Raw genomic sequence first — 15573 nt, 5'->3', positions numbered from 1 at the left:
GAGAGCCTCTTCCTTTCCCGTCAGCTCAGCGGCGGCTTCTCCTCGGCTCCCTCGCCGCTCGCAACCGCCGGCTCCTTCCTCGTCGCTTCTCGGCCATGGCTCTGCTGTGCTACAACCGGGGCTGCGGGCAGCGCTTCGACCCCGAGGCCAACGTGGACGGTGAGGAATAATAGGATATTATTCTATTACAATGGTATATTCGCTTTTCTGCTCTCCACTCCGCCCTCACAACCCCCCCGTGAGGTAGGCCAGGCTGAGAGAGGGGGGTGGAGAGAGAGAGTTGCCATGCGAGGGAGTGTGGCCTAGTGGTTAGAGCAGTCTCGCTCTATCTCCCTACACACGTCCTCATCCCGTTGCATATACTGTGTGTGTGTGTTTATATTGTATTATATATTATTCTCTAAGGAGCTGGGGGGGGCTATGCAGAGCTCCCCCCTCTTGACTGGCCTAAGTTCATTCAGGGGAGTGTGGTGTGGTGGTTAGAGCAGTCTTGCTCTCTCTCTCCCTACACACAACGTGTGTCTTCATCCCGTTGTGTGTATATGTATGTGTGTGTGTGTTGTATTCTGTTATATATTATCTTTTCTCTAAAGAGCTCAAGGTTGGGGGCTACACAGATCTCCCCCCCCCCCTTGATTTCATACTCACAACAACCCCGTGAGGTGGGCCAGCCTGAGAGAGAGAGAGAGAGAGGAGTGACTGGCCTGAGGCCATGCGAGGGAGTGTGGCCTAGTGGTTAGAGCAGTCTCGCGCTCTCTCCCTACACACATCCTCATCCCGTTGCATATACTCTGTGTGAGTGTGTTTATATTGTATTATATATTATTCTCTAAGGAGCTGGGGGGGGCTATGCAGAGCTCCCCCCTCTTGACTGGCCTAAGGTCATTCAGGGGAGTGTGGTGTGGTGGTTAGAGCAGTCTCGCTCTCTTTCCCTACACACGTGTGTCTTCATCCCATATACTGTATATATGTGTGTGTGTTGTATTCTGTTACATATTATCTTTAAGGAGCTCAAGGTTGGGGGCTACACAGATCTCCCCCCCCCCCTTGATTTCATACTCACAACAACCCCGTGAGGTGGGCCAGGCTAAGAGAGAGGGAGAGAGGAGTGACAGGCCTGAGGCCATGCAAGGGAGTGTTGCAGCCTCATGCACCTATGCATGTCCTCACCCCCTATTCTATACTTTATAGATATGTGTTTTGTTCATATCCTAGCTTTTCTCCAAGGAGCTCAAGGTGGCCTACATGCATTCCTTCCCTTCCCTTGATTCTACCATCAAAACAAGTGTTTAGAGGAGTCTTTGTCTCTCTCCCCCCCCCCAACCCACAACCTGATGAGTCCTCACCCTCCATGGCCAGGCTGGAATCCCAGCTCCTGTTAGTCCTGGCCAGCATGAGCGGCAGCCCAGGAATGAGGGGAAATTGAGTGTCCTGTTAGGACCAGGCCGATCCAGGGTCAGCTTCTCCCCTCGTCATCACCTCCCAGAGTGCCTGGGGCAACCCAGTCAGATGGGCGGCATATAAATAATAAATTATTATTATTATTATTATTATTATTATGAAGCTCATTGGGTGACCATGGAGCATAGGAAGCTGCCTTAAATTGGAACAGACGATTGGGCCATTTAGCTCAGTATCATCTGCACTGACTGCTTACAAACACTTCGGGTTACAGACTCCGCTAACCCGGAAGTAGTACCTTGGGTTAAGAACTTTACCCCAGGATGAGAACAGAAATCGTGCGGCGGTGGCGCGGCAGCAGCGGGAGGCCCCATTAGCTAAAGTGGTACCTCAGGTTAAGAACGGACCTCTGAAACGAATTAAATTTGTAACCAGAGGTACCACTGTATTGTATCTCTTTTGGATTTTTTCCTAATACTGTATAGTGATAGGGCTACTTGGAAAGTGTGTTTGTTTATGTACAACTTGCACACTCTTCTTTCCCCATAGCATCGTGGTTATAAATGTAACAAATGTATGTGTAAAAGACCTATAGAAGAAATACTTGTTTGACACTAAATTGTATTAGAATAATGTGTTCCTCCTCTCCCATATCACATAGGTTGAACTAAGATACAGCAGGTGCTCTGTGCTGCTTATCAGCAACATTGTTCAAATACTTCCGTGGGAACAGGATAGTTTCTGAGGGCTTTAAGTCAACAATAGAGAAGACCCTGCATCAGTTGTTTTGTCCTCTCCTGGCATGGATAATGTTTTGTGCTTGTTTTGGGAACATCATGTTTTGTTGCCATGCACTGATACTGGTCTTGAGTTACAAAGCAACATTAAGTTATCTTGGGAGATGAGCCTTAGTAGCACATGTGATACAAATGCCCATGCAGAATGCAGAGTCCTGGGGTGCAAGCGGGGGAGTGCCGTTCAAGTGGTGTTTTAAAAATAACAGATCTATGATTTCACCCTGGAAACTTACAGCATACAACCCTGAGAGGTGGTATCACAATATGGCATTATACTAACATAGCGAAACACATACAGTACTCCATACTTCCTGAATTGAGCAGGGAGGTGGGTGGGCCAGAGGGCTTACAACCCACCTAGCCTCCAAATCTGATTCTATGATCTTACCATGACAAGCTTAAACTGTAAATTTGGTCTAGCGGGTGGGAACAATGAAGTAAGAGGGGGCAACCATAATAAACTAGTGGAGAGGGAGGAATGGACGAATGACAGGGTGACTGCAAGTAAATGCAGTTACACATATGGGCTCCTTTAGTGGGGAATGAGGACTGAGAAGTTGAAACTAGTGACTTCATGTAAGGAGTGGTTTTGAAGCAGGGTGGAGCTGTGTAAATCAGGTGTAGGGAATCTTTGGCCCTCTGGATCATGGGTAGGCAAACTAAGGCCCGGGGGCCGGATCCGGCCCAATTGCCTTCTAAATCCAGCCCACGGACGATCCAGAAATCAGCGTGTTTTTACATGAGTAGAATGTGTCCTTTTATTGAAAATGCATCTCTGGGTTATTTGTGGGGCCTGCCTGGTGTTTTTACATGAGTACAATGTGTGCTTTTATTGAAAATGCATCTCTGGGTTATTTGTGGGGCATAGGAATTCGTCCCCCCCCCCAAGAAAAAGTACAGTCTGGCCCCCCACAAGGTCTGAGGGACAGTGGACCAGCCCCCGGCTGAAAAAGTTTGTTGATCCCTGCTCTAGATGTTGCTGCACTACAACTCCCATTATCCCTGGCCATTGGCCATGCTTGCTGGGGCCAATGGGAGTTATTGCAACTACTGGTGGGTGAAAGGTAACCACGCCTGACATAAGTGATCTGGCATTACTGAAAAGAGCAGAAGAAGGAAGAGTTGAGTGTGGATATGAATGTGGTCCCACTGTGAAGAAATCCAAACATTTCATCTTTGCAATTCTCAGCACCTTTGAGACTCCTGTTAGTCATTAGAATAATTACATGTGTGGCACCTGCAATTTGCTTATTTTTTCCATCTAGACTGGTACACCCATAGTAATTCAGATGTTCTACTGTAGATACTGATCAGTAACAACTTTTTCACTTCAAAGAGCTCAGTGTTAGGACTAAGAATGTCAGTAGCATGTTCAGTATTGTAAAAAAAAATGCTGCTTAATTTATTTTATATTATATTTAATGTTTTGAGGTTTGATTGCACTGCGCATACTGTTTATCATAACAGGATAAGACGTCTTGAACTTGGAAGCAACTGGGTCTGTGCTACGTATGATAGAACTGTAAGCAAGTTAATGATTCTTATTTGGAACAAGTATATAATAGAACTGGCATTTCGACTTCTTCTGAATTTACCGGTATATATTATGCTAAGCATGGGGATTCTGCTGTCAGAATGGCTTCACAATTTATATGAGTTCCAGAAAGCAAATAATGCCCGTTTTTCACTAGTATTCTGGCATTTAGTAACTCATCTGGTCCTGCTGCTAAGACAGCAGATCTGTATCCACTAAGCTGGTATTACATTGTGGTCTGGATGGTGAGAAAGGCATCATATGAATATATTGTCATTAGTAAAAGATTCTGTTATTACTTTTGTTTGACTGGCAAGCTTAGGAAGAACGATATGTTGAAGTTAGACTGTGGAAGATTTTTAATTGTATCAGCAGACTGCTTCTGAAGTAGTCTACTTCTTGGATGGGGAAAGGTCTGGATATGTCAGGTGTTTCGCTGGAATAGAAACTTAATGTTTAAGGTGCCTTACTTTCATGTGAAGTTGAGATGCTGTATTGTGTTTCCTGTTGAGGAATAAGTGCTTGCCGTGCATCACCTGAACTGTACCTGAACTACTACTGCCTGGATAGTGGGCACAAGTTCTTATTTATAATTACTTACATCCCACTTTTCAGGATGCAAATCCTGCAAGGGGGTGGGGTAAGAAATGACTAACAGGTAAGAAAGAGAGAGACAGTCCATTTCCTCTTTCTCCTCACTCCACAAAGTATGCTTTGCCTAGACATTTCAGGCAAGTATTTTGGTGTTGGATTGTGGAACTTTATATATAAATTGTGGGTTTCAAAACTGCCCTATGTTTATTTGGTTACTTGTTCTGGAAAAGTGTTATGTAGCTCCTTGAAACTTGCTTGCACGCTTAGGAAGTGGTACATGAGTCCATTGCAAACACTTAAGCTGGAATCCAAAGACCTACTTTAGGCATGTCAAATGATTTGGGCACACCTGGTAGGATCTCATCTTTTAAATGCCCTTCTCCTTTGAAATCCCCATCAGTTACAAGTAGAGTGCTTAAAGAAATACAAGTCCAAAACACTCTACTTGAATCCTAGCCGTGACCTCTTTCTTGTATGGTATTCATGTTTCAATTGTATGTGATATAGGCAGTGCCAGTGGAACTGGGTCATAGAATCATATAATTATAGAGTTGGAAGGGATCCTGGGGGTCTCATCTAGTCCAGCCCCCTTCAATGCAGGGATCTCAACTGAAGCATCCATGGCAGATGGTAATTTAACCTCTCCTTAAAACCTCTAGTGATGGAGTGTCCACCACATCCTGGAAGAGTCCTTCCACTATCTAACAGCTCTTACCTTCAGAAAGTTCTTCCTGATGTTTAGTTGGAATCTCCATTCTTATAACTTGAAGCCATTTGTTCAGGTCCTACCTTCCAGAGTAGGAGAAGTTGCTCCATCTTCCATGTGACAGCCCTTTAGATATTTGAAGCTATCCTATCTCCTTCTTAATAGGGTAATCATACCTAATTCCCTCAACCATTCCTCATAAAACTTGGTTTCCAGACCCTTGATCATCTTGGTTGCCCTCTTCTATACACATTCCAGATTGTCAGTATCCTCCTTAAATTGTGGAGTCCAGAACTGGACACAGTATTCCAGGTGTGGTCTGACCAAGGCAGAATAGAGTGGTACAATTACTTCCCTTGACACTATACTTCTGTTGTTGCAGCCTAGAGTAGCGTTAGCATTCCCCCCTGTAGCTTCACATTGTTGATTCATGTTCATATTGTGGTCTGCTATTTGTGCTGCTGGTTCTTTCGGCCTAAGTTTAAAACCTTGTATTTGTCCCATGAAATTCATTTTGTTAGTTTGGGCCCAGTTCTCCAATCTGTTAAGGTCATATTGAAACCAGTTCAGTATTCAGCAGTATTGGCTACCTGTCCACCCATCCCCTACCCCCAGTTTGGTGTCATCGGCAGAATTGAGCATCTCCTCAATTCCTTCATCCAATTAATTCATAAAGATGCTGAACAACAGCAGGCCCAGGGCAGAATCCTGTGGCACTCCACTTGTCCCTTTTTTCAAGGATGGTGAGGAACCATTAATGAGCACTCTTTGGATTTGGTCATTCAACCCAACTACAAATCCACCTAATAGTTTAGGCTGCGTATTTCTACTTATTAAAATGTATATTTAATTTTATGCCTCAATTCATTTCTGGATTTTATAGATAACATGTCATCGAAGAAAGCACACAAACGTCCAAAGGGAGTATTTTGTAACAACCGCTTGTGTTTCCTGAATTCTGTGTTCTGTTTCCAACTGAAAAAGTGTTCAGTGTGCTGCTACATGATATTGAGCCTTAATGAATATGAAAATATTGACAGCAATCACAAGACTGATTAACTTACTTTGCTAAATATAACCTGTAGCTTTAGGGGTGGTATCTCTGCTGTCCTCTGCTAATCCTTCTTTTTTCTCCTTCTTTTAGAGTCCTGTACCTATCACCCAGGAGTGCCAGTCTTTCACGATGCTCTTAAAGTAGGTGTACAAACATAATTGTTTAAAAGCTTTCCAAAACTTCAACTAAATCATGCTCATGGCAATATTTCAATTCCCTTCGTGACCTTTGATGTATCAATCTGCTTGAGTTTGGTGGAATGCCCACTTTTTTTCTTGAAATAAAAGATTTACCCTGTTTAGTTATTATAGAAACATATGCTGTTCCAGGCAGCAGTGATCACTTGAATGCATTGTGTTAAACACGTTCCAGGTCTCTATTGAACCTTATGCTACAGTACATCTCTCCCAAAGTATGTTGGTGACACTTGTTATTGCGTATTGCTGGATTGGAATGTTTAGTAAGTTTTGATTGCTTTTTAACAAAGTGATGATTATCACTTTATCTAAAAATAAAATGTCTTGGGATTTTGAAAGATTGGGCCCTACATTGCTGTACCAGCTGTTGAATAATTTATGGTCTTTTCGTGTAGCTTTGTTATCTCACATTGGGGAAACATTCACTTTTTTCTCCTTAGGTGAAATTTCTCCTTTTGATATTAAGATGGTAAATTCATGGCTTGTATCTTGCAGGGCTGGTCATGCTGTAAAAGAAGGACCACAGACTTTTCTGACTTCTTAAGCATTGCGGTATGTATTAATAATTTGTAATGGTTGTATTTTACTACAAATGGAAAATTGAAAGTTGCTCATTTGAGGGGGTGGGAATCCCTTAGAACAGGAATGGGCAACATGTGGCCTTCCAGTTGTTGCTAGACTCTGGCTCACATTTTAGCTTAGACCAGGCATAGGCAAACTCGGCCCTCCAGATGTTTTTGGGACTACAACTCCCACCATCCCTGACCACTGGTCCTGTTAGCTAGGGATGATGGGAGTTGTAGGCCAAAAACATCTGGAGGGCCGAGTTTGCCTATGCCTGGCTTAGACTGTAGTCAACAACATTAGGGCCACAGGTTGCCCTAGACACACTTAGAAAAATCAGGTTCTAAAAACCTGCATTTGCTTGTAGCTTCACCTGTAGATGTTGTACAACTGTTTGCCACTGACATGGAGTGTTCAAATCAGCTGCCTTCAAGTGAAGAAAGTGTGTGTCTTCTCTGCAGGTGTTTCAATTATTTCTTGACATTTTGATTATAAAAGTGAGGCCCGAATCAAAAGTTGTAGTGTGTGCAGTGTGTGTGCCAGCCATGCCATTTTCCAGGTTACTCCATTTCATTTCTCTCCCTAACATTCTGTTCCAAGGTCACCGTACATTCTTAGTCCTCACTAGGCTCTTTGGGTTTTTCCCTAAATATTTTGTTGTGCTTCCCTGAACCTGCTGCTTCCCTCTTACACATGAATGCTACTGTTTGGGCTAGATAATGATTGACAGTGGAATAATTGAATCTGCTATTACTTTTTATGATTCCAATAAGTATGGAAGACCCATAAAACCAAGTGTGTGTGCAGGGCTGTGCTGAGCTTGTCTGAGGCACGGGGCAGGAGTCTTGTTCCTGGTGTAAATCAGACAGGTCCTCCGGCCAGCTTAGCCCTCTGAGGCTTGGGGCGAGTGTACCTCTCTGCACTGCCCCCTGCACAGACCTGCATGTAATAACGTAAAAGACGGTAGGTTGCTGCATTTGAGAAACTGATGGGAGGAAGTTGATCTGAATGTTTGTACTTAACCCTAGTATTTACTTCTAAATATTAAGCGCTGAAGTGGCAGAATTAGCTTAAGAAAATTGCATTGTTAGAGCTGAATATGCAGTCAACATTAGGTACTGTACTAGTATACATACATGTTTTTATGTGCTATAAGCTGCCCAGAGTGGCTTGGGAAACCCAGCCAGATGGGCGGGGTATAAATAATAACGTTGTTGTTGTTGTTGTTGTTGTTATCAGGGCTGTACAAAGGGCTTCCATAATAGTGAGAAGCCCCCTGAACCTGTCAAACCTGAAGTCAAAACTACCTCTGAGCGAAAGGAGTTAGCTGACCTGAAGCCTAAATTTCAAGAACACATAATTCAGGCACCAAAGCCTGTGGAAGCAATACAGAGGCCAAGGTATTGTCCTGAGAGCGGGCATTTGTGCCAAATTACTATCTATCTATCTTACATATATATGCCCCATTTTCCAGCGTTTTGGGAGTGGATATATAATGTTAAAACCTGCTTTATGTGTATATTTTGCAGTTGAGCAGCTTCAGGATGCAGTCAGAAGGTGCCTTGTTTCTGTGACCAAATATCAGGCAAAGGGAAAAAGCGCTTCTTGTCTCTGGGGGGAATAGTATGCATCCAGTAGTGATGAAACTCTTGGGTCAGATGGCAGAGCTTCTTTAAACAATGTATAGGACAGCAGAGCCATTTCTCTTCCTCCAGAGCCTGAGCATCCCTGCTGGGTCTTGGGGCTTATTCCTCTTCTCTGGGACTGAAATTGGTTTGCTGTTTTTAGATTTTGCACGGATGAAAGTCATGGGAAATGGAAAGAGAACAACTATAGCTTACCGAATAAGCATAAGCTTTTCATAATGGAAGTTCCCATTCTATCCCAGGCACCTCCAGTTAAAGGACCTGGAGGCAAGAGTGCGAAAGGTACTGGAGAGCCACTCCTTGTCAGGCTAGACAGTATTGGGCTTGAGGGGCCAGTCATACAAGCTGCTATAAGGTAGCTTACTGTGTTCATATGAAAGTTCTCAATGAAAATTCCAGAAAAGTACTTTTCAACCTTTTCAGACCCTGGGTACACCTTTAGTCAGATCCAAATTATAATTCCTGTTTTTTCATTTACAGTGGTAACTTGATTTAAGACCGTAATCAGTTCCGGAAGTCCGGTCTTAAAACAAAGCGGACTTAAAACAAGGTGTGCTTTCCCATAGAAAGTAATTGAAAATGGATTGATCTGTTCTAGACAATGAACCCCCCCCCCCAAAAAAACCCCAACAACCCAGCAATTTAACACAAATTTTACTGTCTAACTGGACCATTGATCCATAAAAGGCAATAATAATGTACTGTACTGTAAAATAAATAACACAGTATTGTAGATGGAAAAAAATTAACATTAATTTTTTTCCTTACGTGCACTGACGATAGTCATTGTTTGAATGGGGGACTTTTATCCATTTCTGCAGTCACACAATCAGCCAGTAGCTGAACTGGGTTCCCCACAGTCACAAAAACAAGTCACAAAAACGAAATCACAAGCCACAGTCACAGGTCAGTCCCATAAAACGAAGTCGCAGTCAAAAAACCGAAAAAGCCGCACAAACCAAAATGCAAAAAAGGAAAAAGGAAAAACTAAACCTCCAAGTATCATCTCTGTGTTGCGTGGATGCTCAAGACTCAACAGCTGGCCGACTCAAGAGGAAGCCTCTGATTAGCAGCGAGGGACTCAATTAACAAACGAAACACACTCAACAGGAACCAGACATTGAAAAGCGACCCCTTAAACAGCAGCCGGGCCCGACTTATATCAAAAAAATGACTGAACCCGGAGTACTCATTTCTGGGTTGCAATTGGACTTAGTCCAAAACGGACTTAGAATAGACTGGACTTTAGTCAAGGTACCACTGTATTTATACACCACTTATGTGCGCATGCTGGTGCAAACTACCTTGGGTCAGGCTGCAGCCTATTTATCTGTCCTAATGCACCTGTAAAATACCAGTGTTCTAGAAGACTTCATAAGTATTTTGAAACGAATTGCTTTTGTCACGTTAAAAAGTAACCCAACTTATTGCCTCTGCTTTCTTTAGCCCAGATGAGCCGATGAGTTGCTTGGAGCTGAAAGTATCTGCTTCCTTGAAGCAAGCATTAGAGAAGCTAAAGCTGTCATCGGGAAATGAAATAAAAAAAGGTATATAGCTTGATAGGGTTCATGTTTTTACCTAATTGAGTGTGTTGTAGCTCAGTGCTAGATAGGTTCAGTGAATCTATTGCTATTATTATTGAACCCCTCCTTGGAGTTCAGAGCACTGAACATGGAAGTATCCTGTCTGTATAGCAGACGGTTCCTGAAAGATAAACATCTTGGGTAGAAAATGTCATTTGTATTCTCCTATATGCTTGAGTTCTGCTCATTTCTTTAGAAGAAAAGTGAATTCTTCAGACTTATAAAGCAAACTATTCCTGTTTTACAGAGGATGATAGTGATGAGATAAAGATTGGGACTCCATGTAAAAATGCAGGCTGTAAAAAGGTAAATTTCTCAATGTTATGGAAATGTGCCACACTTCAAACCCCCTTAGTTCCCCATCCTTTTGTAAGTTTCTGAGAACTTTTCTTTGCTGCCAAGCTTATGCAGGGAATTAGGTGGTCTTGGATTTTAGATTTATTGTATATATGTATGTATGTATGTTGTTAGTTCCTTTGATTTATTTTATGTATAGCGGTATAAAAATATCTTTACAAATAAAACCAATCAGTAAGCTGTCACTTCTGTACAGATCACATCACCCAATATTGCATGATGTCTCTTGGCACGCACCAGTAATTATTGTAGCATATAGTTCTTGAATACAGGTGAGGGATATTTGTATGGGCACGTGTTTTTGCACTGCCAAGAATGTGAGCTGTTACTCATTTCTTTTACAGTTATAAAGTATTGTGTAAGCTTCTGCGTTACACTTCCATCAGAATTTTGTGATGTGTTTGGTCAGCACTGGCACATGTAAACATTTATGGCTTTCAGAGACTGTTCAGAAAATCATTTATTATTAATTTAGTTTAGTCATGTAACATCAGTCAGCCTCCTGGCAACTTTCAACAAAATTAACAGCATGCAAAAAAAATTTAATCAATTTAAAAACAATCATAACACAGTACAACCTTTTAGGATAGGAAAGGAAACCCCAGGCATATTAATATTAGAGATTTTCCTAGGTCCAATTAAAAAGTTACGAAATAGTCAGCAAGCGTTGTAAGACTATATTCTTCAGGCTTAGATGTTAAAACAAAAATAGCACAAAAATAGAGGGAGTTGAGAGCATGGCAGAAGAGTCCCATTGTGGGCTATGGTGCCATGGTGTAGTTTCAGAAATGTTAAAAGCGTAATTTTAGAATTAAAGGAGAAATCTCTTTCATGACTCAAAAGGTTGCATGGATGGGATGGGTCATGTTATGGGTCACGTGGGAGGTGGGGGGCATTGTTACAAGTTTCTACTTAGATCCCCAAATGAATGCTTTGGCACTGATTGGACCAGTCAACCGGAGGAAACCGAGCTTCTACTTGATACAACCGCAGTCCTAAATTTACCTACCTGGGAGTAAGCTCCATTGAATTCTATAGACTTTTTGAGCAGATGTGCTTGGGATTGCACTGTAAGCGGCTACCTCAGCTGTTGGGTGGAAGCTGTAAAGCGATAATCTAATGCAATGACTAGTAAAACGTTATTTGTCTGTTATTATTATTTCCCTTAGACATTTGAAGGACCACACAGCATGGAAGAAACATGTACATACCACGCAGGTGTCCCTATATTCCATGAAGGGTTAGTAGTATGTGTCTTCCTCGACTTCTCTGTTAACCATCCGCTAGCTAGGCACAATGAAACTTGAGATTAGTTTTGTTGCAGTTGTTTATATGAGTCTTTAAATCTTAATACACAGGATGAAATACTGGAGTTGCTGCAAGAGGAAAACATCAGACTTCAATACTTTCTTGTCTCAAGAGGGTTGTGCAACAGGAATACATGCATGGATTAAGAAGGATGCTGTAAGTAGCAAGGGCTGTGTTATTAATAGCTTACTATTCTTACCTGTGTTGCTAAACATTAATACACCTGCTTGGATAGACTGACTTGTGTATGAAACTTTGAATATTTCTTTTTCCATCATTGGTCAATCAACTTGTACTTTACAACAACGACTTGAATGCAGTGAGATGACAATACAGTGGTACCTCGCAAGACGAATGCCTCGCAAGACAAAAAAACTCGCTAGACGAAAGGGTTTTTTGTTTTTTGAGCTGCTTCGCAAGACGATTTTCCCTATGGGCTTGCTTCGCAAGACGGAAACGTCTTGCAAGTTTGTTTCCTTTTTCTTAACACCGTTAATACAGTTGCGACTTGACTTCGAGGAGCAACTCATAGAACGCGGTGTGGTAGCCTTTTTTGAGGTTTTTAAAGACTTTGGTGATTTTTGAAGCTTTTCCAAAACTTTCCCGACACCGTGCTTCGCAAGACGAAAAAAATCGCAAGATGACAAAACTCGCGGAACGAATTAATTTCGTCTTGCGGGGCACCACTGTATTTGGACTTTGCAGAATAAAACAGAGGGCACAAAGTTTAGTGGAGCAACTAACCAGATAGAACTATAACATAGAAGTTGTGCCTCAGTTAATTAAAGATCTCTTCAGAAACGTGGTTCTGTCAGTTTCTCTGTTTTTGTTTTCTTTTACCTAGGCTATATACTGTACAATGATGACAAATGCTGAAACATTGACTCGCTTTCCATCCTGTTAAAGTGAGCTTCTGGCTTCAGCCATAGAACATTGGGGGGGGGGGTGTGCAATAACAATGACATTGAAGGAATTGTTAAGAATCGGTATGGAAAGAGTCTTAGGCTATGCCTCCATAGAGCCCAGTGTACTTTGGAAAAAGATAAGTAGCAAGGAAAGTATTTGCAAATGGGTTGAAACCATGATTTGTGTCTTTAACTCTTAATCACCTACAGGAGAAAAAAGTGGTTCCATGCAGGCATGATTGGCATCAAACTGGAGGTGAAGTAACAATTTCTATTTATGCCAAGAATTCCATTCCTGAACTTAGTCACGTAGAAGCAAATAGCACGGTGGTGAGTTACCCTAATAGGCCTGTATTGTTCCCGTTTTAACTCCAAATTCAAATTGATTGTTTAGTGTGGTGGCACCTGCATTTTGAAACTTCACTGTACTCTTGTCGGTGCCTGCTAAAAACATTCCTGTTTAGACGAGCCTACTCAGTTGCCTAGAAAGTTTAGGTAATTTTAACCTGTTTTAGCATTTTACCACTTGTATGTTTTAAAGCAGGGTTGTAAATATTTCTTGATTTTACTGTTTTTTCTTTCTTTTTCACAATAAAGCAATGTATAAATTTTATGGAATGAGTGAGTGAATGAATGAATGAAAACTCTCTGCTTTCTAGCATTGCAAGCTGAAATGAATACTGCATGTTTAGCTGCTACTGCTACTGCATAAACTTTTACTTCTCTTCCAGTTAAATATCCATATTGTCTTCGAAGGTGATAAGGAATTTAATCAGAATCTGAATCTATGGGGTGTAAGTACATATGTATTTGCATTCAAGTAAACTTCAGGCAGGTTCAAAATCACGGCCAGGCACTTGTAGAAGGATTAAGTGACAAGATTAAGTACTACAAGATATGTATATCTTGCATTTGTCCTGCTCAGAGTTCATCCATTGAAATTAATGGACATGACTAACTTCTGAGTATAACTTAGTTGGATAAGTAGATGCTAACTACAGAATACCTCTCATTCAATAGTCTACTAATCTCAATGCAGTTGAAGATACAAATCATAAAATCTACACTTTCCTTGTTCCTTTTGTATTCTGATTTATTGCAAACCTGAGGCATTTAAAATAGTCTCCTTTTGTGTAAAAATAAAAATCCTGGCATTGTGATGAGTAATATTAAAGCTGTTCCTGCTCCTCAGTCTTGCTGTAGTTCTATGCTTAGTTTCCTGAACATAACTTTCTGCTTTTCAGTTTTGACTGAATTAGTAAGTATCTGGTTTAGAGCAAAATGCTCTTAAGTAAATGCCAGCCCTTAAACAATTCACTCTTTCCTCGATAGCAGCATAATCTGTGCGCAAAACAGTCAGGGGTGTGTGTTCAACATAGGAGGCAACTTGTATCTTGGAACATGTGTCAACGGGGAAGCACTTATTTGTTTATCTGTATTCATTAGACCTTACACTTAGGCTAATTTTTCTAGTCCTACGTTACACAGGGCAATGTTTAAATTTTCTCTTACGAATAGTTACAATATTTTTTCTGGGTTTTGCTTCTTTGTTTTTAAAAGCAGTTACTTTATAGCAGCAAGCTGAAAAAACTCAATTCTGTAGTGTTAATCAGGCATGCAGTTAAGTAGTAAACTGAAATGTACATGTCTTCTTCCAGGTGATTGATGTGAAAAGGAGTTACGTAAATATGACGGCTACAAAGATTGAGCTCACAATGAGGAAAGCTGAGCCCATGCTATGGGCAGGCTTGGAACTCCCAGTATCCAAAGTAAAACCAAAAGAGCAGCAAGAAATTGCGGCGCAAGCTTGAAATCTGAGAAGAGGCCAGTTTTTGCCCCTGGTGAAGTGGTGACTTTGCTGTTTTAATGTAACTTAATTTTCTGCATAATCACAAAAAAAGTTGCATTCCAGATTGGGTGTAGTTCTAGGCTTTTCAGTAGCGCAATGTTTGTTTTGTTTGTTGTACTGGATCTTCCCCAGACGGTTAAGGCTGGTGCTTATGGAAGTGTTGTGGGTGTGAGCAGCAGCAGTTGGAACCAATAGCCACAGGCACCTGAGGAAGATGCCCTTTGCCACCTTCTCAGCGCTGCCGTTGCTCGCTGATTCTCTCCCCCTGGCAAGTCCCTGTTTTTAACACCAGAAAAGGGCTGAGGAAGTTGTTTGTTTATTCCTCCCTATTGTAGGGCAGTGTTATGCAACCGTTCATTTGCTTAAGGCTGTGTTATATTGTATGTACTCTGTCAGGGGTGCTTACTGGCAGTGCGTAGGGCCAGGCTCAATGTTCATGACCTAATACAGCTGTCAGTTTTGGCAGCTGCTGCAGCAATCAACCCTGGACCACGACTTTTAATTTTAGAATTCCAAAGCTGTACGTGCATCCTGGTTCAGCATCAACATACGTTCATATTGTGGTCCACACTGTGTTAAGATTTACTCAGTGCTTGAAATGTTACTCAGCCAAGTCACCACTTCAGCGGCCTGTGCTTTTTAATTGTTTTGCCTTGAAAAGAATTGATTCTGTGTAATAATGCAACTACTCGCTTTAAATTATAGCATGAGGATTAAAAAGATATATATACAACAATGGTTAAGTTAAATGAGTTTTTCCATATTGTGGCCGTTAATTTCATTTGTATAGGGAAACTGGAAAAAGTAGGTGTCTGGAACACCTAAAAAAAATAATTAAGGTTCTTTTTTAAACAAAAACAAAAACCAACTTCTTTTCCTAGTGTTTTTTTCTCTGCATGGATGTGTGTTTAATTTTTGTTGATGAAGAACATTTGTTAAAGGTCTCATCCCTTCAGACCTTTTTATAAATTTATGGAATAAACAGTTAACCTGGAGCTGGTTTCATTCAGTTTCTGATTTCTACAGTGTGAGCAGAATGAGTGTTTGAACAAGTTTTGGTTATGTATTAGGAGTTCAA

The 15573-nt window shown here is 41.4% G+C and overlaps 1 protein-coding gene across 1 annotated transcript; it reads left to right on the top strand.

Moving 5' to 3' along the window:
- Positions 1-15: 15 nt before the first annotated feature.
- CHORDC1 (cysteine and histidine rich domain containing 1) lies at positions 16-15490 on the top strand. The gene is made up of 11 exons (XM_081002326.1): positions 16-159; positions 6177-6226; positions 6779-6835; positions 8087-8247; positions 9940-10040; positions 10324-10382; positions 11603-11673; positions 11792-11897; positions 12857-12976; positions 13378-13440; positions 14305-15490. The coding sequence occupies exons 1-11, from the start codon at positions 96-98 to the stop codon at positions 14455-14457; spliced, it is 1005 nt and encodes a 334-aa protein (XP_080858452.1). The 5' UTR covers positions 16-95; the 3' UTR covers positions 14458-15490.
- Positions 15491-15573: the final 83 nt, after the last annotated feature.

This window comes from Podarcis pityusensis, assembly GCF_964106645.2.
Source record: "Podarcis pityusensis genome assembly, chromosome: 4".
NCBI classification, from domain to species: Eukaryota; Metazoa; Chordata; class Lepidosauria; order Squamata; family Lacertidae; genus Podarcis; species Podarcis pityusensis.
The sequence above is the reverse complement of the archived record's forward strand: the minus strand, read 5'-3'. Positions and strand labels throughout refer to the sequence as shown.

Excerpts from the sequence above, each read along its gene's own strand:
- CHORDC1 (XM_081002326.1), top strand. The coding sequence starts at position 96 with ATGGCTCTGCTGTGCTACAACCGGGGCTGCGGGCAGCGCTTCGACCCC. Across the intron at positions 160-6,176 it reads CCCCGAGGCCAACGTGGACG|AGTCCTGTACCTATCACCCA; the intron begins GTGAGGAATAAT and ends TCCTTCTTTTAG. Across the intron at positions 11,898-12,856 it reads CATGGATTAAGAAGGATGCT|GAGAAAAAAGTGGTTCCATG; the intron begins GTAAGTAGCAAG and ends AATCACCTACAG.